The sequence below is a fragment of the Phascolarctos cinereus genome, unplaced genomic scaffold, assembly GCF_003287225.1.
Source record: "Phascolarctos cinereus isolate Bilbo 61053 unplaced genomic scaffold, phaCin_HiC Scaffold_726;HRSCAF=1367, whole genome shotgun sequence".
Classification (NCBI taxonomy): domain Eukaryota; kingdom Metazoa; phylum Chordata; class Mammalia; order Diprotodontia; family Phascolarctidae; genus Phascolarctos; species Phascolarctos cinereus.
Genome location: NW_027556098.1, coordinates 186,265,393 through 186,292,330, shown reverse-complemented (window position 1 = coordinate 186,292,330; position 26,938 = coordinate 186,265,393). Strand labels below are relative to the sequence as shown.

The following is a 26,938-nucleotide window of genomic DNA, read 5'->3' as shown; positions in this document are numbered from 1 at the left end:
TCACTGTGGAAGAGTAGAGTTCTTGAAGGCTATATCAATAGACAGCTAGGGCTGGAGAGTTATCCCACACTGGAATGGCTTCTAGTATGATCAGAATGACAGATTGTGCTAGCTGTCCAAGAAGTGGCCTCATTAAGTCCAAAGAATATGACACTATTAGGTTGGTTATGAAGTAAATTATTTGGCTGTGAAGAGCCAGTAGAAAGAAATAACAAATAATCCACATAACATTATGTGGCCCATTTCCACTTCTATAATGACAATTGAATAAAAGAGGACAGAGAGTTTTAGATAATCTACAAACACTAATTTGATCTTGCTGTTCTAAATGTAAAATCGGCATTTAACAATCAATGAGTCAAAACATTACTAAAGCAAATGAATCATATCCACATTGACATTCTCACTATAATTGAAACCAGAAGACATAAAGAAGTTGGAGCAAAATGGAAGCCCAAGAGCTCATCAGAGTGACAAATAAAGAAGTCAAAGTTGGTTTTTTCATGTACCTAATGGCAACAGGAAGCATTATGTCATGTGACATTTCATCAGCTCTTCTTTCAGTGCTCCTAATTAGCTTCTGTGTAAGAGGACCACAAACAAGAGTGTTGTAGCTTATGCACTAAAATGTCTCGTAGAGGGTAAAGGAGAATGAAAATCCTATGAAAAACTTGACAAGATTCTCTAAGCCAAGTCAGCATACTTCTAAGTATGTGGTGACTACAACAAAAGAGATGGGCATAAGGAAAAATGTCAAAAAATACAAACAAACCCACACATATAAATTGGAAAATATAATTTAGGATTAAGAAATGAAAGTGACCACGGTCTGTAAATTACTCAGGACCCTCACACCTATATGTCATGAACACTTTCTTCAAGAGGTGTCAGAAGGTAGTGGACATAGAAAGCAGTGAACAATATGCCCCAAAATAAAATGGACAATATCTTCATAGACACACAACAACTGGTTACAGATGATAAAGCCAAAACACTGACAGGTTAGAGCAAAGGCCAAAATGGACACCAAACTAGAAGTGGAGAAGAATATCTCATCAAGGTAAGACACAGCATGCAATTATAACAATTCTATGTTATCTATTTAAATAAGCTGTCAATCTTTAGAAACAAGAAATGGATAAGCCCAAAAGCACTGAATCTCATTATTACCATTTCTGAGACAATTTCTATCATGTCTCATCATGAAATGTCACCACAAGGAGGGCAAAAGAAACTGCATCAGTGAGCAAGCATTTAAACTCCTTGCCAAGGGTAAGACAAAATAGCCAAGGATGAATAGTTTAGAATATAAATTCATTTGTAAAACAATATAGAAGGAAATGACAAAAGATTGTGAGTGGGACTTCCTAATAAAACAGTGGGGGGGAAAAGAGAAGAGAGGGAAGAGAAAAGAGCCTGTAGGAAGACTGGTGTGTGAAACCTAAATAAGCCAGATCAAGAAAAAAAATTGAAACCAAAAAAGCAAGATAAATGTGAAGATGGTGAGAGAGCAAATAGTTGCCTTCAGTGAGGCCTAGAAGAGTTACATCTAAGGGTATTGATATAACCTGTAGATGTGATTGTTGATCCAATCTTTGAGAGAGTATAGAGATCAGGGAAAGTACACAGGACTAGAAAAGAGCACATTTTGTTCTGATTTTCAAAAAAAAGAAGGAAATAATGCGGACAGTTGAGACTGGAAGGAACCCAAGAAGTAGATTTGAAATGGAAGTTACCGGCACTCCAACTGTAACTTCTGATTATTTATGACAGTGAAACAACCACACTTTGAATCTGAACATTCTCATGTTATATGAAGAAGCAGAAATAGTGCTCAAGAAAAAAGAAAGTGGGCAGGGCCTGACCAAATATGCAAAGAAGGAACCCAGGCTTGAGGCGAAACTATTTTACAGGTACTTAGAATATCAATTTTCAAGACATAACAAAGATGGGAAAATGCTTAAAGTATGGAAAAGATTTCCAGTGATATTACTTTCTTAAAAGGTAGCCAAGAAGATGAAGCCAAATGCCCACACACAATTCTCCTTTACGGTACTGGCCTTTACATATATTGATGAAAACAAGAAAAGGGAGGAGGAATGTTGGCTTTCGCAGATGAACCTTTAGAGTGGATCACATTTTCACACTCCCAAATTGATGGAGAAATATTCAGGGACAGCGAGGTGGGGCAGTGGATAGAGTGCTGGGCCTGGAGTCAAGAAGTTTCTTCCTCCTGAGTTCAAATGCGACCTCAGACACTTACTGGCTGTGTGACCCTGGGCAAGTAACTTAACCTTGTTTGCCTCAGTTTCCTCATTTGTAAAATAAGCTGGAGAAGGAAATGGCAAACCACTCCAGTAGCTTTGCCAAGAAAACCCCAAGTGGGTTCATGAAGAGTTGGATGTGACTGAAAAATGACTGGACAACATAGTGGATACAAATGTTATTGTATTAATTACTTGTTGATTACCAAAAAACATTTGCTTTAGTATAACAAAATGCAGTCTTAAAAATTCCAACAAGAAGACTTTTGTTAAGATAATACAAGATTCTTGATCCATTCAATCACAGAAATACTTTAGTTCTATAATCCTCTGACTAACAATGCAGAATATAAACTCCTGGAGAACAGGGGCTATTTCATAAGACCTCATAGGCTATTTGGGCTAGTCTCTTCATTTTGTAGTTGAGGAAATTAAGGCCTAGGTAGGTTAAGTGAGTTGTCTAAGATGCTACAGGTATCTGGGCAGGATTTGAACCCAGTTCCTCTGACCACAGAGCCAGAGAGGTATCCATACCTATCCTAATGCTTTACACATTGTGATTGTTCAATAAAAGTTTGCTGAATTGAACTGAATTAAGCAAGACACAAAACAGAGAACAAATGCTAGCAATAGTGATTGTCATTGAAGATGCCCTGTGCATCGTCCAGATGAGAAAGGGATTCCCTAAAGATGCTTCTGTTTCTGGATGACATTTTACTCACTGCAAGGCCTAGAATATGGAATCAGCAGCTGCTGCACAGAGGGACCATTTGACTAATCTGTAGTTAACAACTAATCTGTAGTCAACAAGTATGCTAGGAGACTATAAATAAAATTTTCTTTTCTTTTTTTTTTGACATTTCAACGGTATTTTAAGTTTTGTAGAGTGTTCTCTATGCATTAATTCATTTTATTCTCACAACAACTCCATGATACAGGCACCACAGTCCTTATTATAGTCACTTTTACACATACAGAAGAAATCAAAGCTCAGAGAAATTAAGAGATTTGTCCACAGCTAGCAAGTGCTGGAGGCAGAATTCACGCTTGGTTTTCCTGACAAGTCTAGCATACTTTTCACACTACTATGTTGCCTCCACAAAAAACCAAAATAAAACAAAACAAAAATACCCTTCAAAACCTATGGAGTCTAATCTCCTAGTTCTTGTATCTTTGCATCTAGATCTGTGTTATAGAATTTAAGGCCTTTGATGCAGGAACACTGTCTTATTTACCACTGTATCTTCCCCAATGCCTGGCATAGGGCCTTGACCACAGTGATCATTAAGTGTTTTTATTGAGTAAAGTATTTAGTGAAAAATTATTCCTTCTTTTTTTTTTTTTTTGGAGGCTATTGGGGTTAAGTGACTTGCCCAGGGTCACATAGCTAGTTAAGTATCTGAAGCTGGATTTGAACTTAGGTCCTCCACCCGGGGCCAGTGCTCCATTCATTGCATCACTTAGTTGCCCCAATATATGATTTTTTTTATCAATTATATGTTCAGTTTAATTTATCTAGAGATATAAAATAATGTTTATTAATTTATTAATCAAATATGTATTAAGTACATAATATATGCTTGACAATGGGGATAGAAATGCAAAAAAAAAAAAGATCCCTGCCAACAAGGAGCTTAGATTCTATTGGGGGCAGAAAATAAGTACATATAAAAATAATATACATACATATATATATAATAAGGTTAATAAATACAAATATACACTATGTAGTTAAATAGTTTTTATAGCATTTGGAGAAATCAGAAAAGGTTTCATGTAGAAGATAGTGTCTGAGTTTTATCTTAAAGGAAGAGAGAGATTCTGTGAGGCAGAAGGATGAAGGAAGTGAATTCCAGGCATGTAGGATGGTCAGTGCAAAAGCATGTAGATGAGAGATGAAGTATGGAGGATGAAGAACAGGAAGGAGACCTGGCTAACTGGATCCCAGAGTGCAAGAGGGGGAGTAATGTCCAATGATGCTTGTGTAGGACTTTAAAAACTAAATAGAGGAATTTAACATTTTACCCTAAAAGCAATAGGAAAACACTGGGGTTTCTTGTATTTAGATAATATGAATCTATAATGTACATAAGCATCACCGTTGTGGGAATTCCTTCAGCTCTGTTCAGAGGCTCAAAGACAAACAAAAAAATTCCTAAGAAATATGAAGTTCACAGGTACAGATACAGAACAATTATTCTGAAAGAATCTGTTTGAGGTTGTTTCAAAATTTGAACCAGGCAAAAACTTTTCTCACAGATGTTTGATAAAACTGGATTTAGTGTATATAACAGGGAAATAAAATCTTACATCTTAGCAACTCTTATTTTGATAAGACATTTTAAAAAATTATCTTTTAAAATAAAATTAATTTGGAGAAATCTTGTATTAGTCAGAATTGAACAATACATTAACCTAGGAAATGTTCTCAGTGGATCAATACCAACTTCCTGGCCAAAAGCTCATACTAGAAGAATAAAGTTTCTCTCTATAACATATGTATTTTTTATACATAGGCTATCACTAAAATATCCATGAACTCTGAAGTACAGATAAAATAAAAAATAAATCTAAAAACAAATAGGCTAACCATTCTTTCCAGTTTCCTCAAGCAAAGGATTACAAATAACTAGCTAAATTATGAAGGGCCAGTGACAACTCACTGAACCACTGTGGATTACATGCTTCCTGTGTCTTGAGTAAGGAAACATAGCTTTTTTGGTTGTATGAATCACATGCTATGGAAAAGGAAAAGGGAAGAAAGCAGAGAAAAATTTAATCATTCATGAATTTTGTAGCACTCCCTCAAAATTATCTGCTAGACAGATGTTCCTACAAAGTAAATGGGTCTGGGAATGGGAGGATAAAGAGAGATTAGGTTAAGTAAGGAGGACAAGGTAGCAGGTAGAAGTAAAGTAGAGGAGTTAGGAGGGATAGGAAATAAGAGATACACACAAACATAAAAATAAAGATTAGGAGTATAATCTGTTAGGGAAAGTACATGTATACATATGTATGTGTGCATATATGTATATATATATATATGTACATGTGTATGTATATATCTATATATAAATATATCCACACTTAATGGTAGCCTGGAGGGGGGTGGAAGGGGGTAAAAAGAACAAAGTAAAAAGTGTACAGCAGAGAACAAAAGAAAACCTACAAGGAAGAAAAGAGATGGATAGCTCTCAAAACAATGCGTAGTATTTATTATATAGGCTTTCTTGAAATGGAAATTTATTTGCTATATATTTTGAATCCTCTCTTATGTTCTGCTATGTACATGGCTTTTTTTTTCTTTTCTTATTTTGTATTTAAGTTTATAATGTTTCTTTTTGTGGTGTGTATTTAAATTTTAGTATTTAAGTCTAAAATAGAAAAAGATTTAAAAAAAGTAAATAGGTCTAATCCAGGGGTGGGGAACCTGTGACCTCGAGGCCACACGTGGTCCTCCAGGCCTCTAGATTCTCAAAAGGATTTGTTCTGTGAAGTTTGGATTCAGTCAAAGGGCCACTCTTGAGGACCCAGGGGTCCGCCTGTGGCCTTGAGGCCGCAGGTTCCACACCCTTGGCGTAATCCTGCAAGGGAGACTGTTTTGAGACAGGTTCATAGCCAGAAGGGCAAGCCATTTATCACAATGGCTAAGCCACAGGCCATGTCCTTCAGGACCTGGGCATGAGGAAGGACAGTAATAGATCATCTGCCTTTCCATCACACAACTAGCACTTCCTTTTGTTGGTAGATGATGTGGGCCTATGTACACACATATCAAGTTCCTTCTCGTCATTATAGTTAGAGATGAACATTTTCCTTGCAGAATGAACCAAACCAGATGAAACCTGACTTCCTGACATACACACACATGTATACACACATATACACACACATTCACTTATGTATATACACAATGCACATACACGTATACACATACACACTTATGTACATGTACACATACATACGTGTCACTGTCTTGTTCACTCATGATTTCATGCATGTATAACATCTCCCTGACACAACTAAAAGTTCTTTTCTCTTTTTGTATCAGTAGTTTGCATCTTTTGTGCTAGGTCCAACAGCAGACAATTACTGACTGCTGTTAAGGATGTGGTAGAACTAAAACTCAATAGTGACTCACAAATGTTCTACCCTACTGCCCTGACTTAAAACAAAAGTGAACCACTTCCTAGTTCCTAAGTGAACTAGGCCATCAAGCATTTGCTTCGATTTCTAAAGAACTCATCTCACTAATCTGACCTTTCTCAGTTCTGGAGGTATGCTTACTTTTCATAGTCATAAAAGGGCTTATTTCATAAAATCATAGAATTATAATACTCCTTACCCAGGGTCATCTACCCTTTCCTACCTCCTTTTTTTTTTCCAAGTAAAGAAAGTCTATCTTATTCATATTGATTTATTTTTCAAAAGTTATGCTCAAAGTCTTCAGCAACCTGTTTCATCATCTGACAGTCCTTGTATTTGCGATTTTTTTCTCATGACCAAGCCATGTATTTTTAGCGACCATAGGAAATAAGGCTGATTAGATCCTGCTCAATGAACTTTTAAAAAGCCCTCATTTTATTGCCAGGATCAAGCCACATTTTTCCTTTTCTCTTAAGTGAACCAATTACATAAATTAACTTAATTTTATTGGCAACACAATAAAGCTAGAATCCTGACACATACAATTGATAAGTTAGCACTGAAAAAATACAGAATTCATTCCTAACATATTTACATAAAAGTATTTTCAGTATTGTGGACAAAAAACAACAGCAGCAACAAACAAACTGCCTTGATACCATTTCTCTGTTATAGAAGAAGATAAGAGGAGCTTTGTAAAGCTTAACAAAACAGTTATAACTAAGAAAAAAACATAGAGACATAGAAAGGTTGTACCTCCTTTTCTGGAAAAGTACTTATAAAATAAAGCAAAGTGAAAAAAATAAAGTACAGCTAGAAGGGCAGAGTACATACTAACTGTGAATATCTAAGAGAAAATGTGAATGATAATTAATGGACAAAGAAATCCAATGAGAGTTTAAAGGGAATGACTGAAAAACTGTTATGACAAGCAATTTCATTGTAAATAGAAGGTAAGCAAGTTTACTTTGTTGCATTGATGCTCAATGTTATTTTTAATAAAACATTTTAAAATTGCATCTTTAAAATAATAATAGCTCTAAGTTAACCCAAAAGGCTAAAACAAGATGCTAAGTAGAATAGGAGTTGACTCCAGGAAAAGATTACCTGTGCTAGCCATCTGGCAGTGTCTCAAATACTTAAGCACTCTCACCACTTCCTCCGGAACACAGATACGCCCTAGAAAATCAGCTCCAGCAGGTCATCTCAGGACAATCGGTCTTAAGACAAAAATTCCCACAGAAAATGCTCTGTTGAAGCCAAGTACCCATTTTGGTGAAGTCAAAATATAGTATGGGTTCTGAAATAATCAGAAGTAACAATACTTCTAAACCACAAAATGCTCTGGATTGCAAAATCTGCCTACAAATCGGTTAGCTTTTTGACTGATTCCTTCAATTTGGCAATAATCTAACAGATATGCATAAAACTATGGAAGTGGGGAGGAAAGGGAGAAGCAAAGAAAAAAATTAGCTATCATGACTTTTGTTTGTAGGGCAACGGTATGCAAATTCTGATTTAGTTGTAGGAAAGTGTCTTTACCCATTCCAAAGCAGAAATTTCAAAGATCAAAAAAAATGTGGCTCATTTCATCAAGCTCCTTCTCATCATTATCATCAGATGTTAATATCTGACTTGAAGAATGAACTAAACCCAATGAAATCTGTTTTCCCCTTCCATCTCAGGTTGTCTCAGACTCAGGGGTATGGATCTATTGTTGTATTAAGCTGGCACTGGAGCCTGAGAGGCCTGGTTTCAAGTCCCATCTTTGCTACAGTCTACCCATATGATCCCAGACATTGATTCCTCTTTGCTCTATGCAATTCTCTAAGATTTTTAGGTTATGTAGTAGATTTTTTTTCTTTTTGGTTGTTGGTAGAGGAAATTCCTTTCCCTACACCAATAAAGGCGTGGGTCCAGTCCCTATCCCTGTCCCATTAACTATCCTCCTGTAGAGAGGGACATAAAATGGTGCCACACACTTCATTATATCTATTACTCCCCCCACCACAAAGCAAACAAACCAGGAACCGTTTACCTTGTGCAGTCCCCTGCTCATAACAAGAAATTGCATTGGGGCTTAGTGGCAAAAAGGCAAAGTAGTCACAAATTGATTTTCTAGTCCTGAAATCAGAGAGGAAGTTAAAGAGCAAAAAAAAAAAAGCCTCACAGGAAGAGACAGTGAAATAAAATTGTTCATAGAACCAGATTATGTGCAGTCAGGCAAGCAGGCAGTCTCCACTTCCTCCACTTGCGTATACTTGGGCAGGAAGGGGACTTCATACAAGGTGAACAGACAGCTCTTCACAACCTCCAGCCTGACCACAAGTCTGAAATAAGATGTAGGGGAACAAAGATCACAGCTGTTTTCACCCAACTTTGAAAGATAGGTAGGACCTGAGAATTGGAAGGGGCTGAAGCAGGGAGGGGAAAGTCGCATGCATCTACTCTTATCGTCATTTTTTGTAAGGCCTAGTTAAAGCTTGCTTTTAGCCTATTTTCCCATCCAATGTTGCCTTTCATGTTATAGGACCACAGAAGCCATGGTGGCTGTATACTAGGGGGAATGGGACAGGCCCTTTTCCAGAAATAGCCTCAGTACCATAGTCACAAAGTAGGTGAATATTTCTCCTCATTTTTCACCAGGCTGCACTACTCTGGGACTTCTCTGACTTCTCCACCATGCCCCCTCAATGGACAACCTCTCCTTCTAACCACACCCTCAGACCCCCACCTCTTCAACTTCCTTTTGTGTGTCATCTTCTCCTATTAGATCAGAAGCTCCTCGAGGGCAAGGACTATCTTTCTTTTTTCCACACTTGAATCTACAGTGTTTAGCACAATGCCTGGCACATGGTAGGCACTTAATAAATGTTTATTGTGTTCAGATCTGGACATCACAGTTGAAGAAGGGCGTTAATAAGCTAAAGAGTGACAAGAAGATGGCAACTAGGTTGGTGAAGGACCTTTGAGGCATGTGAGGATCAGTTGAAGAACTGGGGATGTTTGGCTTGGAAAGCTAAAGACTTGGGTGGACTTGATTGTCTTCAAGTTCTTGAAGGGTTGGCAAGTGGCAGAAAGCTTTGTAGCACTCTGGCTTCAGAGGACAGAACCAGGAACGGTAGGTGGAAGCTGTGAGGAAGAAATCTAGGTTCTATCTCGAGAATTATTTCCTTTCAGTTAGAACTGTCCAAGAATGGATTGAGTTTCTTTGAGAAGTGATGGGCTCTCCCTTCTGGAGGTCTTCAAATAGATGTTGGGGGATCACTTGGATATGTGAAGAGTGGAGATTCCTTTCAGGCATGAGTTGGACTACAAGGCTCTTAAGGTCTCTCCTATAACTTATAAATTTGGGGTTCCTGTATTTGCTTGAGATGTCCAGTGGAGTCCTAGCATATAGAGATCTCTTTCTCTCCACATCCCTTCCTCCCCCTACTTCAACTACTACCTAATTAATTTAACACCGTAAAGCAAGGTTCCAAATATGGTAGTGACAGTGTCTAGTAGCCTCTGGGGTTGACACAAAACCTACAGTGTTAAGGTGGGGAAGGGGGCATGGGGAACTATAGCTATTCAGAGCTGTGCTACACATCCTGTTTCTTACCTGAAGATACACAGGCTGGGACAAGGGAAATATGAAATGGCACCTAGGATAGAGTGTAGAAACTGTTGTACTTTTCAGGTATCTTGCCTAAAAGGCTTTTGTTTAGAGGGGGAGAAAGTAAAGCTCTTTATTGTATATTATTCAGTGTACAATGTGATTGAGAGTTGGACTAAGTGGATGGGCCTTATTTCTTATTTTGTCTATGTCTATCATTCTGCACCTCAGTTTCCCTTCCTCCAGAAGTGATGTATAGTGATGGGAAGACTATGGAAGGAGAATATGTGAAGTGCTTAAATTCCTTCTAATTCAACATATGATAAGACATCACTAACACCACTGTGCAGCATGTGTGTCTTGCAAGCCTAGCTAAAGAATTTTAGTTAATGACAATCTTATGATTCACCTTAATTCAACAAACAATTATTAAACCCTTTCTATGTGCAAGGCACTGGGGTTACAAAGGTGAAAGACAACAGTCATTTTCCTCAGGGACCTAAAAATTTTAATAGTAAATACTATATAATCTAATGATAAGGTAGTCCCACCCAAAAGGCATCTCAAGTGTTAGACCCTGAAGTGGCAATTATAGTGAGGCAGCAGTAATAATAAAACAATTTTTTGTAGAGGTTAACAAAGTGTTTATATAGTTAACACAGAAACCCACAACTATCAAAACATTTTATTATGTACTTTAGCAATCAAGGCTTTCTTTGTTACCTTATTTTGAAATCAAACTCTTTGGCAAATGTATTTGCTTATAGCACTGTCAAAAATACATACAACAAAAATGAATGGCCTGCTAGCAAGGGTACACTAGTCAAACAGCATATCCAGAAATAGAGAGGAGTAAGCAAAGAAGGTTTATAAGGAGCGATGGAAAATGCAAATGTATGAGATAAAAAGTAGCATTTAGTGTCAACTTTAGAAATACAGCACCACATGGGGTGCATTAAGAGCTGTGTGCATAGCTTGATGGCATTCTAGTCTTTAATTTGACAATGCTATACTCCCAGGATAAAGAAATTTTGATTCTGTCCAATTTGGTATTAGAGGAGAACAAGTGATATCCAACAGTGCCAAGCCTAGGGTCAGGAAGACCTTAGTTCAAATCTGACCTCAGACACTTACTAGCTCTGTGACCTTGGGCAAGTCACTTAACCCTGTTTGCCTCAGTTTCTTCATCAGTAAAAAATGAGTTGGAGAAGGAAATGGCAAACCACTCTGGTATCTTTGCCAAGAAAATTCTAAATAGGATCATGAAGAATTGGACATAACTGAAATGACTGAACAACAACAGCAAGAATAACAAAATCACATAGAGGGTAATGGAGAGGAACATGGTGGTTGGGAGCAGGCAGCAACATACATTCAATAAAAAGATTTGAAGGAACAGGAGTAAAAGATGACATCAAGAAAATATGTGCCAGGAAGAGAAGACGGGTTGACTACATGGTACAGGGGGGAGGATGACAGGTAGATAGCCCAAGTGTTCCACTAGGACCCTCATGATGTCAGAAGAAATGCCTCTGCATGTTGGATGGCTCTCCTGTGGTGAACTTATGGGAGGGCACGGACAGGTGTCATCTAGGATGAGCAGAAAGCATGAGTTGTGATTTGCATCATTGGAGAAGACTTCTGAATCAATGAGAACGCAGAACCATTTGAGTATTTCAGAGAGAAACAGAGGAAGAGAGAAGTAGAGAAAGAGAAAAAAGGAGAATAGAAGAAAAAACAGAAACTATTGGAATTTCATGAATCAGGTTGATCAGTTTGGGAAAAAAATCATCAAAAGTATATTTTATTGGGGCAGCTAGATGGTGCAGTGGGTAAAGCTCCAGCCTTGGAGTCAGGAGGACCTAAGTTCAAATCCAGCCTCAGACACTTGACATTTACTAGCTGTGTGACCCTGGGCAAGTCACTGGCTTTCTTAGAAGTTATTCCAAGAATGAATGAAATCCTGAATTAAAAATATCTCCCTTAATATCACATTGTTAAATATGAACGCTGTCCCAAACCACAACATGTGACAACTAGTCTAGCTGAACAAACGAGTTGAAAAGAGGTCATTGAGTATCTATCCAAACTAGTACCATGGCTTCAGAAAGTCATTTATTATTATTACTATCATCATCATTATTATGTCTGATTATTCATTATGACACAGATTTGGATAGCTCATTGATGAAATCACATCTCCTATATTTAGATTCTTATAATACAGTTAGCTTATGAAGTGGATGATTAGACTCTATTTCCTTGAACTATTACTATAAGCATACAATAACCAATTCTATAGGCCACTGTCTAATTACAAGTCCTACCATTATAAATATGTCCTTCCACAGTACTTTATTTCTTAGCTATAAACTGATACAACACCACCACCACCACCACCCCCCCATTTTCAGCAGCAGCAGCAACAACCACAAATATATATTAAGCATTCAGTATGTGCCCGGGCACTGTGCAAAGTGGTAGTGATACAAAGGAAAAACACAACATTGCAGGAGATCCAGTGGACAATGGAAAGATGCATAGCAGGCATAAATGGACTGTAGCACATGATCACCATTAACTTGTATGAAATAAAAGACATCACTGACAAACTTCAAATCCATCACTACAACTGGAAGTTAAGCTCAAAGGGCACATCGTATCCTAAGGCCACAGTCTCAAAGCCAGGAAGATCTGGGTTCAAGTATCAGCTCTGACAAATACTGGCTGCATGATCCTGGGTAAGTCCCTTACCCTCTCAGTGCTATAGACAACTCTCTAAGACTATAAATTGTAGAGCAACTATACCAACCTGCAGTGGTCAAGTGAGTTTATTTATCCTGGAGATCTCATTATCAATGAAATCAGAGGTATAGTTCTGATCCATCTTTCCAACACAGGTTAGTAATTTTGTTGGAATTACTGTTATTTTTATAAAAGCAACCTGTCACAAAGGCAGCAAATTTACCCACTGTTACTGCGAGATGCATACAAGGAAGCTATCTGAACCCTATTTACCTTCCTAAGTATATGTTATTTTAAAAAACATACAAATCAAACAAACAAAAACAGGCTGATACCAGATTAGGAGTAAGAGGAAAAAAAAGGTACTCAGGTCCACACACCCATAGTATTAAAGTTAATGCATTGTTCAGTTGAGGTTCCTGACAAGTTTAAGGAGAAAAACTTGGCTGAATACCTTTTTCATTTTCATTTGGTAAACTACAAAACTAACCTTATAAAATGTGCTTCCAAATGTTTAAATGGTGATGCACAATTTTTGACAGCCATCAGGTAATTAATTGGTAATTAATATCAGACGCACTTTACCAGATCTTTCCAAGGGACAATAATAGGTAACCATAGGCACACACCAACACTTACACACACCTTAGAAGTATAGCAGTGAGTATGATTTATAAACTGGCTATTTCCATTTTTGCCACTGGAAACACTAAGGCCCAAAGGAGATGTTATTTATCTAAAATGATGCTGATATAAACCAATGGTTGAATTAGAAATAGAACTTCATTTTTTTGATTCCTAGTCCTGTACTTTAGTAACTATATCTCCCTTTGATATCAAGTTTGCTACAAATATCAATATATTTACGTCTTTGGCCAGATGGAAATATCTAGACACTAAAAGTTGTATTGGATTTATATAGATTAGGCATACCAATAAAAAGAATAAAAATAAAAACTTAAAAAAACTGTTGCATTTTCAGAAATATGTTGGCTTTAGACTGGCTGAAATATTATAGCATTTGAATTTAGCCTAATAACTCTTAGGTTGTTGGCTAATTGAATTAGCTACTTCAATTGGAATAATCCTGCAAAATGTCTGTAAGAAATACTCTTACCATGTGCATGTGTGGTTGTGAAACATAACATCATCTCAGCTTCAAAATCATAGGTGATCCAGAAGAACACAGAAAGATGTACAGTGGACACAAACAGGTTGTAGCATATGATCGACAATGACTTGTGTGCAATAAGTGGCATAAAAAAAATCATTAAGGACTTTCATAACTAGAATGGAAGATGGGTCAGTCACCTAACAAGAAAGAGGAATAGCTTGATAGACAATCTATGCACTGCATTGGCAGTCACAAAATAATCTAAAGAAATCTAGGCAGGTCAACAGCACGATAGCATGAGGTCTTCTAGCAAAGATTTATGCAACGACACAGAAAAATTTCTCACAGGATGAGAAGGAATGGATGGGTTGCCAGGTCTACTGACGAAAGGAGTAGACATGTCAGCGAAATCAAAAGTCCATCAGTGTTTTATGATGTGTGTATCAGTAACGTGAACATATGTTTATATGTCTGTATGTGTATATATGATTATGTATATAGATACATGTATGTGTACATCTGCAAACATAATGTGTATTCTAGGGGAAAAGGAAAACATCTATGTCAAATCAAATAAATTAAGCTAATGAGTGGAATTATTTTCTATCATTGTGACAACCACAAGCAAGACACAATGGTTTAAGGCGAAAAAAAGTTACCTTTCCTAATTAACAGATTTCTGAGATGGAAACCATGGAAACAAGTGGGGAAAATTCCATAGGATGGAAAATACAGAGATTATAAATGGCATACCATGAAGTTGGGAAGCACTGCCTTGGATGTATCAGAATGGAACCATAGATGACTTTCATCTCCAAACTGTTTTTAAAAAAATGGTCTTAATCCATTATAAAAAGTGACAAAGATTAGTGACAGACAAGACCTACAGGTCCATCTGTCCATCTGGAAAATGTTTTTTGCAATGCGATTCAGAACTACATGGGACAGAATGTTCTTTCAGATATATAAACTTCCCCTTCACTTTGTTATGATAAGCTAACTGTTTGACTACCCAAAACTGCCCTTTTTATAAAAGAGAAAACTATGACATACACCCTGGCTAAGAGGAACAATACCATCTAACTGATTTGTTGGTCTCATTTCCTTCCATTTCTCATGACAGCATGCAATTTTTCCATTTTATAATGTATCCAAGTTATAAATGTACACAATAACAGTTCAAAACCTGGCAACTCATTGCTTTCATTCAGTAACAAATACATTGGAGCCTCATGAGAATACCATCGTCTGAGTCTCAACTACAGACCATGTTATAGATGAAACAATACCAAACCAAAATGCTAGACTCCTTTTCCTCCTCCTCCTCCATAACTATTACACAAACAGGCCCTGAAACATTTGAGGCAATAGGAGACTAAAAAGACCTACCTCACAAGCTATGTTATTGAGAACAAAGTAGTTCCCTTTTATTAATTTGAAGATCTTCTAATTCAACAAGGGATTCCAACAATACTATCAAAGGCCTGGAAGACTCTATATAAAATACTCCGTTCAACAACTGTATACACTTTCTCCAAATAAACCCTCCAAATTTGTGGGTGGGTATCCCCACTTGCTGAAGATGAGTTGCTTATATTGTGGAGGGCTAATTATTAAAAATGTAGAGGAAATTACAAGCCCTGTTCAGTTCTCTAGAGGTATCTTTATTGCCCAAGCAATACATGCTAGAAGGTTTTACAAAAAAAGATGAAAACTATAAATTTCTGCTCTGGAGCCTCAAATTTCTAGTTATGACAATGAGTTATTACATTCTACACTTCTGGTTACAAAATCCCCTTGCATTATATGGAACCACAGTGTACTGAATTCTGGGCTATGGCAGGTGTGACAATGAAGATTTGGAATAGAACTATAGGTAATGTGCTTTTACAACATAAAATGCTAATGTCATGGGACAAGAATAATAATGATGTTTTATGAGGCTTTCATTGTATTTAACATATTTCTAGAAACACGATTTAGTCCTTCTCTTGAAATTTGTGATTTCTATCTGAATTTGTGCAATGTGTCATACTTTAATGGGTTTATAATGTGTTATTGTTATAATAAAATGAGAATGTCAACCATAGGATTTTGGAAAATCTGATTTTAATCAGCTCTATACTACTTTTCGGCATGCAGTTATTCTCAAAACAGAAGGATTGTTGTCTCATTTCTCCCCATTTCTGGAATGACCTCTGGGCTGCAGATATAACTTACTCTCTTCTCATTTTAAGAACTCTTCTGTCTGTGAGAGTTCCTGATTATTGGGATGTTCTTTGAACTAGCTATCACACAAAATAAACTGAAGTTCCATAATAAATATTGACAGCCCTTGCTCTGAAGTATCTCTCCCTCTCTAAGACATCTCTTATCCTAATGTACCAAAAAGAAAGAATGGGTAGCAATGTTAGTATTCATCAGTGTTTCTAAAAACTGAGGTTGTTGCTTCCCAGAAATAGAACAATGAAACCAATAGTATCATGGTTACTTACCTGAGTGAGTGATTCCTGGTAAGGTCAGGTTGACGCTCCTGTAGAATTTCAAAGATATTGGGCTGACGCAGAAATGCAACAATCTTGTCATTGTAGGCTGTGTTAATGGAAAAGGAGAATATTTTTAAGAACAATCTGCAATTTCTGCTGTACTAACAATGATAACAAAGACCCACACACAAAAAAAATTTTAAGACACTTGGATATTTTGGTTATACTTTTAGTTAATGTTATTATTATGACTTTAATTAGCACTTACTTTATGGCTGGGCAGCTAGGTGGCGCAGTGGACAGAGCAGTGGGCTAGAAATCAGGAAGACTTTTCTTCATGAGTTCAGCCTCAGACACTTACTAGTTGTATGACCCTAGGCAAGTTATTTAACCCTGTTTGCCTCAGTTTCTCAGTTGTAAAATGAGGTGGAGAAGGAAATGGCAAACCATTTCAGTACCTTTGCCAAGGAAAGCCCAAATGAGGTCATGAAGATTCACACAACTAAAACGACTGAACGACAACAGCAAAAATTACTTTGTGGTTAACCTATTACCATATGTCACATCTGGCCTCATTAAGCATTTTTACTAGACTAATCTAATGGAATCACAGCTATCATCAAGTGGCAAGTTAAGAATGACGCTAAGACACTTTGCACACTCCATCAGACAATTCCCAACAGACAATAGATACACAGAAGATGAGTGACAGCCAAATAGTGGCAATTACAAAAAATTTTGCATAAAATGTTAAGAAGACTATGACACAAGGAACATAAAGAAAATAAGCTATAGTTATTAACTTTTTAGAAGCTAAGAATAGAAATCCCAAACTAGCACTCAGCATTCAGAAAACAGAGAGGTTCTTTTGGGGTTTGAAATGTTAGGTGGCTTATGGGACAAGTGCTAGAGGCAGACTCAAGAGTAAGTTCTATAAGTAAGAATGATGGACACAAGGAAGGGGACAAATCATTCCTATAACAAATATACAAATGGCAGTAGGCCACAGATGGGTCTTTTCCAATACATCTGCAAAGAAAGCTACAAAAACCACCCCACAATTAGCAGCAGTAGCTGCAGATTTTAGAACACATATAGATATACATGTTGGTTGATTTTGGCTAACAATATGTGCAGCAAGAATTAGAAAATCCATGAATCAGAATCCTTTTTATTCTTCCTCTTTTGTTTGTTTTGTGTAAAACATTCTGTTGTGATCAAAGCTATTAGTGACTGTGAGATAATATAAATGGATCATTGAGTCACTGAAAATTTATTGTAATATATTGTGTGGGATTCAGACATAATCTTATTTTTTTCACTATACCATAATTTGATTTTCCCAAATTGTTAATTAATAATTAATTTTTCCTCCAGTGTTTTGTTATATTAAATCTACCAATTCGCATTCCTCGGTGTCTGCTTTAGGATTGTGGACTCAACTCCAGGGATCTTTTTTCTATTGTTTCTTCCTTAGTACCAGACAGTTTTATTTATTGCTAGTTAACAATATAATTAGATATCTGGCAGCCCAGTACTTCTTAATTTTTCTCCTTATAACTTATCTTGATATTCTTGGCAATTTGGATTTATTTAATTTTATGAAGTTCTCCACTTATGAAGCACTGTGAGTGGCACCACATTAAAGCTATAAAACTGTTCGGATAATATTGAGAATTTCATTATATTGCCTTGACCTAGCCATGAACATAGAGGAGAAACTACATTCTAAAACATGTAAAATTTAAAGAAGTACACTTATAAACAATAAGCAAAATTTTAAAATATTAAACAAGGACAAATTATAAAAAAGGCTTATATGGAGGCCAAAATGTGCCCGGTTTAAAGAAAAAAATCATTAAAAATAGATTTGTTTCATCTAGCCCCAGAGTACAGAAATAGGACCAATGAGTTGAAGTTCCAAAGAAGTAAATGTAGCCTGGAACTAAGAAAGAACTTAACAATTAGAGATATAAAAAATGGAATTCATTGACTTAAGAGGTTGCATATTATATTCCTCTCTCCTCTCCACATCCATCCTCCACTGGAGGTATTCAAGCAAAAACTGAACAAATGACCAATTATCAGGTATGTTGGGGCAGAGATTCTTTTCCATGTATGGGTTAGAGCAGGTGATCTCTGAGGCTCTTTCCATCTCTGATATTCCATGATATCGTAAAAGTATATTTAAATGGTTCTAAGCATTTTTAAATGTTAAGTCATGGTTTTCTCATCAGGGATTCAGGTTCAGCCAATATTTTCATGTTCTATAAATGATACATAAGATCTTAAACCAAATAATAACTATCTATTACAATAGAAGTATACACAAAACCCTGCTGAAGACATTTGCTAGACTTTAACATAACACATTATTTTTCTCTTTCTCCTCCTTCTTACTCTTCTCTTCCTCCTTCTCTTTCTATCTTCTTCTTTTCTTCCTTCTCCTCCTCTTTCATCATCATCATTATCCTCTGTGGTTTCATTGTTTAGGAAAATTCTGGTGTGGAAACTCCTTCTACTTGTGGAGATCGGTCAATGTTTATCAATTAAAATGCCTTAGAGAGCTGCCTGGGATTCTAAGAAGTCAAGTGACTTTCCCAGCATCACACAGCCAGTACCTGACAAGAGCAGGACTTGGACCAAGGTCTTCTTGACTCTGAAGCTGGCTCCCTATTGACTTTACCATTCTGTCTTTATAGTCTGTTACTCAGTACACGTACATTGAAAACAAGCACATAAATAATTATATAAAATATTCAAAATGGCCAATATTATTGAGTAAATCATTGTATATAAAATGAAAAGTATTCTTAAACTGCTAATATATAATCCCATTTTCAATATGGAGTTTCTTAAATCCATGATTTTTACATTATTTCCTAAGAATGAATCCAGTTTAAAAAAATTCAATAGCTTTGTCCATACAGATTATATTTAATCTGAGTGGTCTGGCAATTTTAATGATACATGGTTTGATATTTTGCCCCAAGGAAATGTCTATTTATTTTATCTTAGCATATTGTTTCTGGAGAAATAAATATTATATATTTTATATGCCTAGTATAGGACTTCAGCACACAAGTAAGGACAGTAATAAATCTTAAAGAATGATAGTTGGTCTGATTGCATGAGAACCAGGAACAGAAAAGGCTGACTTATGCAAGAGGAATTATCTCATCTAGGATACCATTGCTTTATTTATCTTTTTCCTCACTTGCATTCATAAGACAAAAAATTTTAAAGAATCAACTCTATTCCTGACAGTGCTATAAAGCAGATAAAAGATAAACTAAAAAGAAAAAGAATACTGCATTTAAAATCTAGCAAAGCTTAAAGGAATCAAGAATACAATAGAAAACAATAAAAACAAGAATTGAAAAAATTTTAAGTTTTTCTCTGCTTAGATTTTTTATATCAGACAACATGATTAATAAGAGAATGTCTTTTAATTAAACAAAATTTTAATATCTACAAAGATATTATAAATCTGTTAATATTTCACATAAGGGAAAATTCCCATTATCATTTGGCAATAGAATCATGAGATCATAGAATTTTAAAATTAGAAGGAACCTTAGAGATTATCTAGTTTAACCAACATTTTATAGATGAGGAAACTGTGGTGACAGAGATTAAGTGACATAACCCAACTTAATGACAGCGGAAAGACAAAATGCAGTCTCCTGACTAGCATTCTTTCCATTATACCACTTTTTTTCCAGTATTGGGGGGACTATTTCTACTTTGCTTAAGTAAGCAGTAACACTGAGGTGCCACTTTTCTCAAGTCTTTCAAAATAGAGTATCATTGTTTTCCCCATTTATTTATTATGCCAATGCAAAGTCACGTGCCTTCAGTCCTAGACCAGACAGTTTGGAGCATGTTTATTTCAAAACAGTAGTCAATTAATTTATCCATATTTCATGTATTCCATAATAAGTCATATTTTCTATCACTTTCAATAATCAAATACTCATATGTAGAAAAGGCTAAGAAATATAAAAATTCACCTTAATTTTTGTTTTTTTAAACAATGCAATGCTTTTAAAATTCAAATATGAATTAAATCTGTGAATGGTTTCTTAAGGAAAATGCAATAGAATTTCAAACAAAGTACAAAAGCATCTCTGCCAATGCTTTTTAACATGACGCACTTGTTACATGCTGGCAGTTTTCAAATCACTTCAATCTTATGTGCCCAAAGGTCAAAATTCCCCAGCAAGGAATGTCAAATGAATAGAACTGTCCAAACTCCAAACCCACAGCAATAAACAGCATATACACACACGTATGCTACACATTGACATGCAAAATTATATTAGAATTTCCTTATTTGAAGAACAATATAGCAGCTGATGACATACCCACTGGAACCATGTCCTGGTACTGTGACCTACTGACGGTATTGAAGGTGCTAGATGGCCTAGGAAGAACTGGTGGCCCTGAATGTCGAGAGTCCTCTCCTACCTGTAAACAGAAACATAGTCACGTCCTGCCAAATAACTGGCGTCCTCCTCTAAAGCACGCCTTGGGAGTGTATGGTGTGTCAATTGGAAATAGCTTGTACATTCACAGAACTGAGTCCTGCAAATGAACAAGAAAAAGATCAGTCTGGGAGCTGAATTAGGGCAATATCCTAATGTTCAATTTTTAAACCAAGCTCCCTCCCCCTTTTATAAAATTTCAGCAGATGAACTGACCAGTTACCTTTAGCTAGGTTCCTAATGCCTATTTTTTCCGCCATTTCTATTTGGAAGCTATCACACAGGATAATTGGTAGCAGCAGCAAGCAAATGGACTTAGTTTAATTGTACCAATTTGAATTAATTATTTTATAATATAGAAACAGGTTCTTGAACTAGATACGCAAACATGTAAAACAATTATATTTTGAGGATCTGATTATTTTAGGGAGAGTTTATATCTTGTAATTTTTTTTCATCTTTATAAATACATACATTCTTCCACCAAAATTTCACAGAATACCAAATTATAAAGGGAAGCTATCAGAAGATGATTGCTTATATCATATTTGTATATTAATACTCAGTAATATATCCCTACTCCCATTCATTCAAAGACTCTTATAAATTTTAATGTATTATATCATTTAACTTTTTGGAATATTCTAAAGGTCAAAGGTAGTGTGTCTAGCTGGAAAGGCTCATATGTCTTTTTTCACAGTGACTTACTGTAAATTCTAGGGTTTGTATAATGAGGTCAGTCACTGCCTTTGTGAGATCAATCACTACCCATGGTTTTTATTAACCAGGATGAAGGTACTATTTAAAGACACCAATGACAGACATTAGGTTTTTCTTTTGCAAGTAGGGAGCTATGTGTCATCATTCTTAGAACTAGAAATAAGACCTGTCCCCAATTCCTCATTTCTTGAAATCAGACCCAGTCAACAGACAAATTGGCATCAGACATAACACAGGATGTACCTCCTACCACCAATTAGACAGTAGGCATTTCCTATGAAGGTTTAACAATATTGTAGATAAAGGGTGAACTTTAGGAGGGGTGAGCTCTGCTACACCCATATATCTTTCTTTCACAAGAAATCTTCAGACAATGTTAATGATTGTTTCAGCATCTCTTCCTGAAATTGGGTTCACTGGGCTATCATAATACTTTAGATTCTGCGAAAATAATTATAAAAGGGATTTTAGGGACAGTTCTCACTTTTATTTGTGGCTTCCCTGAAAATGGGTCGTTTTGAATAGTCCTGAGAACCATTTGCTTAATGAGAACTGAAAAATAAGGTGAGTTTGCTGAAGGACAACGTGAGGTCAGGCATAGTAGATTCTACCCGTTTATCAAGTACCAGGTCCAAAGGTAAGAGATTTGTGTTTGTAGAATGGATTATGCCGGTATCCTGCAATGTAGCATTACTAATTTACAGGATAGACAGAGTAAAGATTTATAAGTTACTCTTGAGCTATAAATACCGAGCATATCAAGCATCTACAAATTTTATATGAGCTTCACATAAATATCTTTCCAGATACACACACACACACACACACACACACACACACACACACACGTACTCATGCATGCACGCAATTAGCAAAGACACAAAGCCAATGAAACAGAACTGGACTATGTGATGAGAAGGAGAATTACAAAAGAGTTAAACTCAAATGAATCAAATATAGTCATGGAGTTTCACTCTATTGTGTTTTCTCTTTATCAAGGAAATACTCCATCATCAATCCAGAATCTAAAGGATATCATGCTGGTGTTAAAAAGATACTCAGAATGCGAATTTGGCTGTCATCTACTAATGCTTTAGGGAAATTTTTTGAATTATGCATAATAAATGTAAAAACATTTGTTAAGTGCTTACTAAATGCCAAGCACATCTCATATAATGTATACAAAACCCAAACAATAAAGGCATTTAAGCTGTTGGGGAAGGACAGATGACATATTTATATATAAATATATATATATATATATATAATATATATATATATATACACACACACACACACACACACACACACACACACACACACACACACATACACATACACACACACACATATACACACACACACACACACACACACACACACACACACACACACACACATACCTGAACACTCCCTTTGCTCACGTAAACTGTCGGAGTAATAGTCTGTGACGTGTAATTAGGAAATCTGAGTGCCCTCAAGTGGTTACAATATGGCACTGCATTAAGAATCCACAGAAAACAGGTCAAATCCAATGGAATCAATAGAGTTATCAAAGACCTAGGGCTGGAAGAAATCTTAAGGTCTAGCCAGCCCAACCCCTTAACTGACTCCTGAGGTCTCTTCTAGCTAAATCTATGATACTATGAACCCATCTTCTTAGGTCCAGCAAGCATGGGACAACAGAGAACCCTCCACAGATAGATATACGTTCCAATTTTAAAGACCATCAGTGAAGGAAATTCCACAACTTTTGTTCTAGCAACCCTTTCCCAAGGAATTACTTCTTATGTTTAACTTAACTTCCAAATGACTGAAATTTGAAACTTTTGCAAGAAGTCTTTTTGGTTCTCCTCAATGGTAGAGATTGGAGAAATTATCTCCAATTTATCTCGTACGTAGTTTGTTTGTACAAAGTTGTTTGCACGTTCTCTTCTTCACTGGATTCTGAGCTCCTGGAGGGCAGGGACAGTTTTTGCCTTTCTTTATAGCCCCAGAACTTAGCACAATGTCTGGCACACAGTAGGTGCTCAAGAAGAAATTTGTGTTGATGACTTGAATGTATACTTCCTTGCTACCTTCAGTAGATATATACAACAAATGATTATGAAGCCATCTATGCATAAGGGTATATAAACAAAGATTGTGACCTTCTCCCTCCCCATTCCTCTGGCAAGATCATTCCTTAAAAAAAAAACCCAAAAAACAACTTTCACCATGTTTCTGTTTTCAGAAAACTGCTGATATTTTAACCTCGATTTTTATCAAAACACCTCACATTAAATTACAAAAAAAAAAAAAAAAGGAAAACATTTTTAGGCCATCTCAGCTTAAGCTCAGCCATATCCCTATCAGTTTTCATCAGCCATCAGGAAAGCCCCCAAGAAAACTCTGTGACTCACTTCACCAGCACTGTGGCTGCGCTGCCTGGTCAGGTGTTGCCGATGCACCAAAGCGCTCGTGGGTCTGCTGCTCTGCAGAGGGAGCCGGGGGTCAATGAAGGTGGTGGTACGGGAATTGTGGTCAACAAAAAAAGCCTAGAAGACAGACAAACTCAGAGTCAATGCTTGCTACATCTATGGATCTAACATTCCTGCAAGTAGCTAGCTCTCACATATCCTGGGATTTTGTGAATATACTTAGGATTCACTTCCTTAGACCTCTTTTATAATATCCTTCAAATCTTTGTCTTATTGTTAACATCTTTTTACAACAGGGCTTATATTATTAACTATATTAATATTATCATTAATTATATCAATTGTAGAATTTTTAATTTGGAATGGAACTTAAAGGTCATTTACTTCCACCCTTTCCTTTCACAGATGAAGAAACCAAGACCCAGAGAGGTTATGTGATTTGCCTATGGTCAAATAGCTGTTTTTAGTGAAACTCCACAAATTCTCAGGAGCATCCCTTTGCTGTATTTCTGGCTTTTTTCCTTTTTGTTCTGTTCCTACTGCTAACACCCTACTTTGGGCCTAGAGTCTAGGCCCTAGACTATTGCAACAGCCTTTTAAGTGGTAACCTTGTCTCTAATCTCTTAAGGACCCTTCACAATCCATCTGGCACACTGCTGCTAGGTTAATTTTCTGAAACTTGTGCTTTGATCAGGTCAATCCTCCCATCCCCTCCAAAACCCTTTATTGGCGTCCTCTGACCCACAGAACAAAAGTCTATAGGTTGTGTCCTAAACTCTTGACATCAAGGCTCTTAACAGAATTAAGCCCTAGGTCTTTTCTGTGGAGGGACTAATTACATATATTTAAAAGGCAGGATACCATCGTAGATAATAAGATTTGAGCCAGGATCCAGCATTAGTACTCCTCACTTAAAGAAAAATTAGTTTAAGTAAGTTTGCCATTATTGGGAAAAAATTAATTAAGCCACCCCAGATAAAAGGGCTTATCAGGATAACGCTAGTAAACTAGCAAACCACAATCTATAAATATGACAGAATGTGTCAGGGCAGATGATCTCAGGCTTTAAGCAGAGGGGATTACTTACTGCACCAGCCAAATATAAAAGCAATGGCTATTCACACTGGGGAAAATGATGTCACAGGATACTGTGACCACAAAGAGAAGAGTGTGACTAGGTGAATTCCATTGTGCTACTGGAAAAATGCTGCCTAAGAAAAAGAGTCTAACCATTCTAGATATTGAAATACTTTGTTCATAGAATGAAGCTCATTTTGATTTGTGATAAAACATCTGCAAACTAGACAAAAATGATTTTTTAAAAAGATTTCTGAGAGCAATCGCATGATTCTCACTGCTGAGAAATAGGCCAATTTAAACTATGATAAATTGAAGCATTAGGAAAGAGTAATAATCATCATAATGATGATGATAATTGACATTTAAGTAACTCATTACATTATGTAGCATGTTCACAAAGGGCTTTAAGTACATTTTCTCATTTGATTTTCATAAAACTTCCATAAGGAAACTATATATATTATTATTCCCATTTTACAGATTAGGACACTGAGGGTGAGAGAAGTTAAGTAACTGAATGTTAGAAGTAGGATTCAAACTCAGGTCTTCCTAACTCCAATTTCTGTACACTTTCCACTATAACAAGGTGTCTTTCTACACCAGAAATGGAAAAAAAACCCAACCTTTACACACACACACACACACACACACACACACACACACACACACACACACTTATCCCTTTTGTGCCACCAAGCATTGGATTCCAGGATATAAAGAATATAGCAAGTCTCACTTAGATGAGAAAGCATTCCTAAACCTCTTCCCCTCTGCTGTCAAATCTTCTGCCCTCATTAAAAGGAAACATAGGATAGCCACAATTTGTCATCTTAGATCTTCTAAGACTAGACCTACATTCTAACCCTTACCAACACAAGACACTATTTCATTTAGAAGGTAGGCAAGTACACTTAAACAGTTCCTTTCAGTCTTTAAAGACTTCTTCAATGGGAACTAACTGGTTCTCACACATGGATATTAGTTACACCTATTTTAAGGGAATGGGCATCCCAACCTCAAAATTTTACCTCCTAGAGTCATGGTCAGTTCTCATGCACTTAAAAAATTAATAACATCTCTTGACCAAAGGGTATGTTGTTTAATTATATTGTAAGCCACAGTGATTAAGAAAGAAGATGAAGTACTAGTACTAAAATAGGATTGTGTATTTACTCAATTTAATTTCTTTGAAATGCTTTTTGTAGAATGGTCATTTAATAGCATTAGCAATGTATTTTGAAAAACAACCACCTATGTAATTACTGGGGCTATGTATATAGGTCAAACATGATTTACAATCAGTGTCACAGTATAATTGAGTGTTAAGAAGATTGTCTAGTGTTCATTCTCTCAATAAAGCTTTGCTACAAGAAATTATCTGAGAACAGACCTAGAGCCAAGAAAATAATAAATTAATTTACCAAGAAAATAATTTTTGAAAATCTTGTAGCACTGCAGAAACACAGAAATGCTTGATTATTTCAGATGATAAAGTGAGAAAGTTATGAAGCTAGATATCTTATCTTTCTTCTCCCTCCCTCTTATCGTCAATATTTACTCTTCACACTCTCCCCTACACTAATTCCTACCCCTCTAAATACAACCATGCCCAAGTTTCTGCTGTCTTTAAATAAAACAAACAGGCAAAGAAACCCTGTCTAGATACCTGGAGCTACTGCATTTCCTTCTCCCCCATGTAGCCTCAGCTGCCTTTCCCACCCAGGCCATTCTCCTTTCTACAACACTGTTGTAAAGAGTAGTCCACATTTACTGCTTTTACTTACCATTTTAACCATAAAAAACTATGCACTCTGGCTTTCACCCTCAACACTTTAAAAAATTTTCTCTTTTAAAGATCGCTATACCTAGTGTCTTTTT

General features: G+C 36.3%; 1 protein-coding gene across 1 annotated transcript in view; it reads right to left on the bottom strand.

The window, feature by feature from the left end:
- HECW2 (HECT, C2 and WW domain containing E3 ubiquitin protein ligase 2) overlaps positions 1-26,938 on the bottom strand; it is a 422,966-nt gene that overhangs the window by 59,881 nt on the left and 336,147 nt on the right. Inside the window, 3 exon segments of the mRNA XM_020993535.2 lie at positions 16,363-16,459; positions 20,721-20,823; positions 23,963-24,097. Of these exon segments, the coding sequence (XP_020849194.1) occupies positions 16,363-16,459; positions 20,721-20,823; positions 23,963-24,097 (335 nt within the window).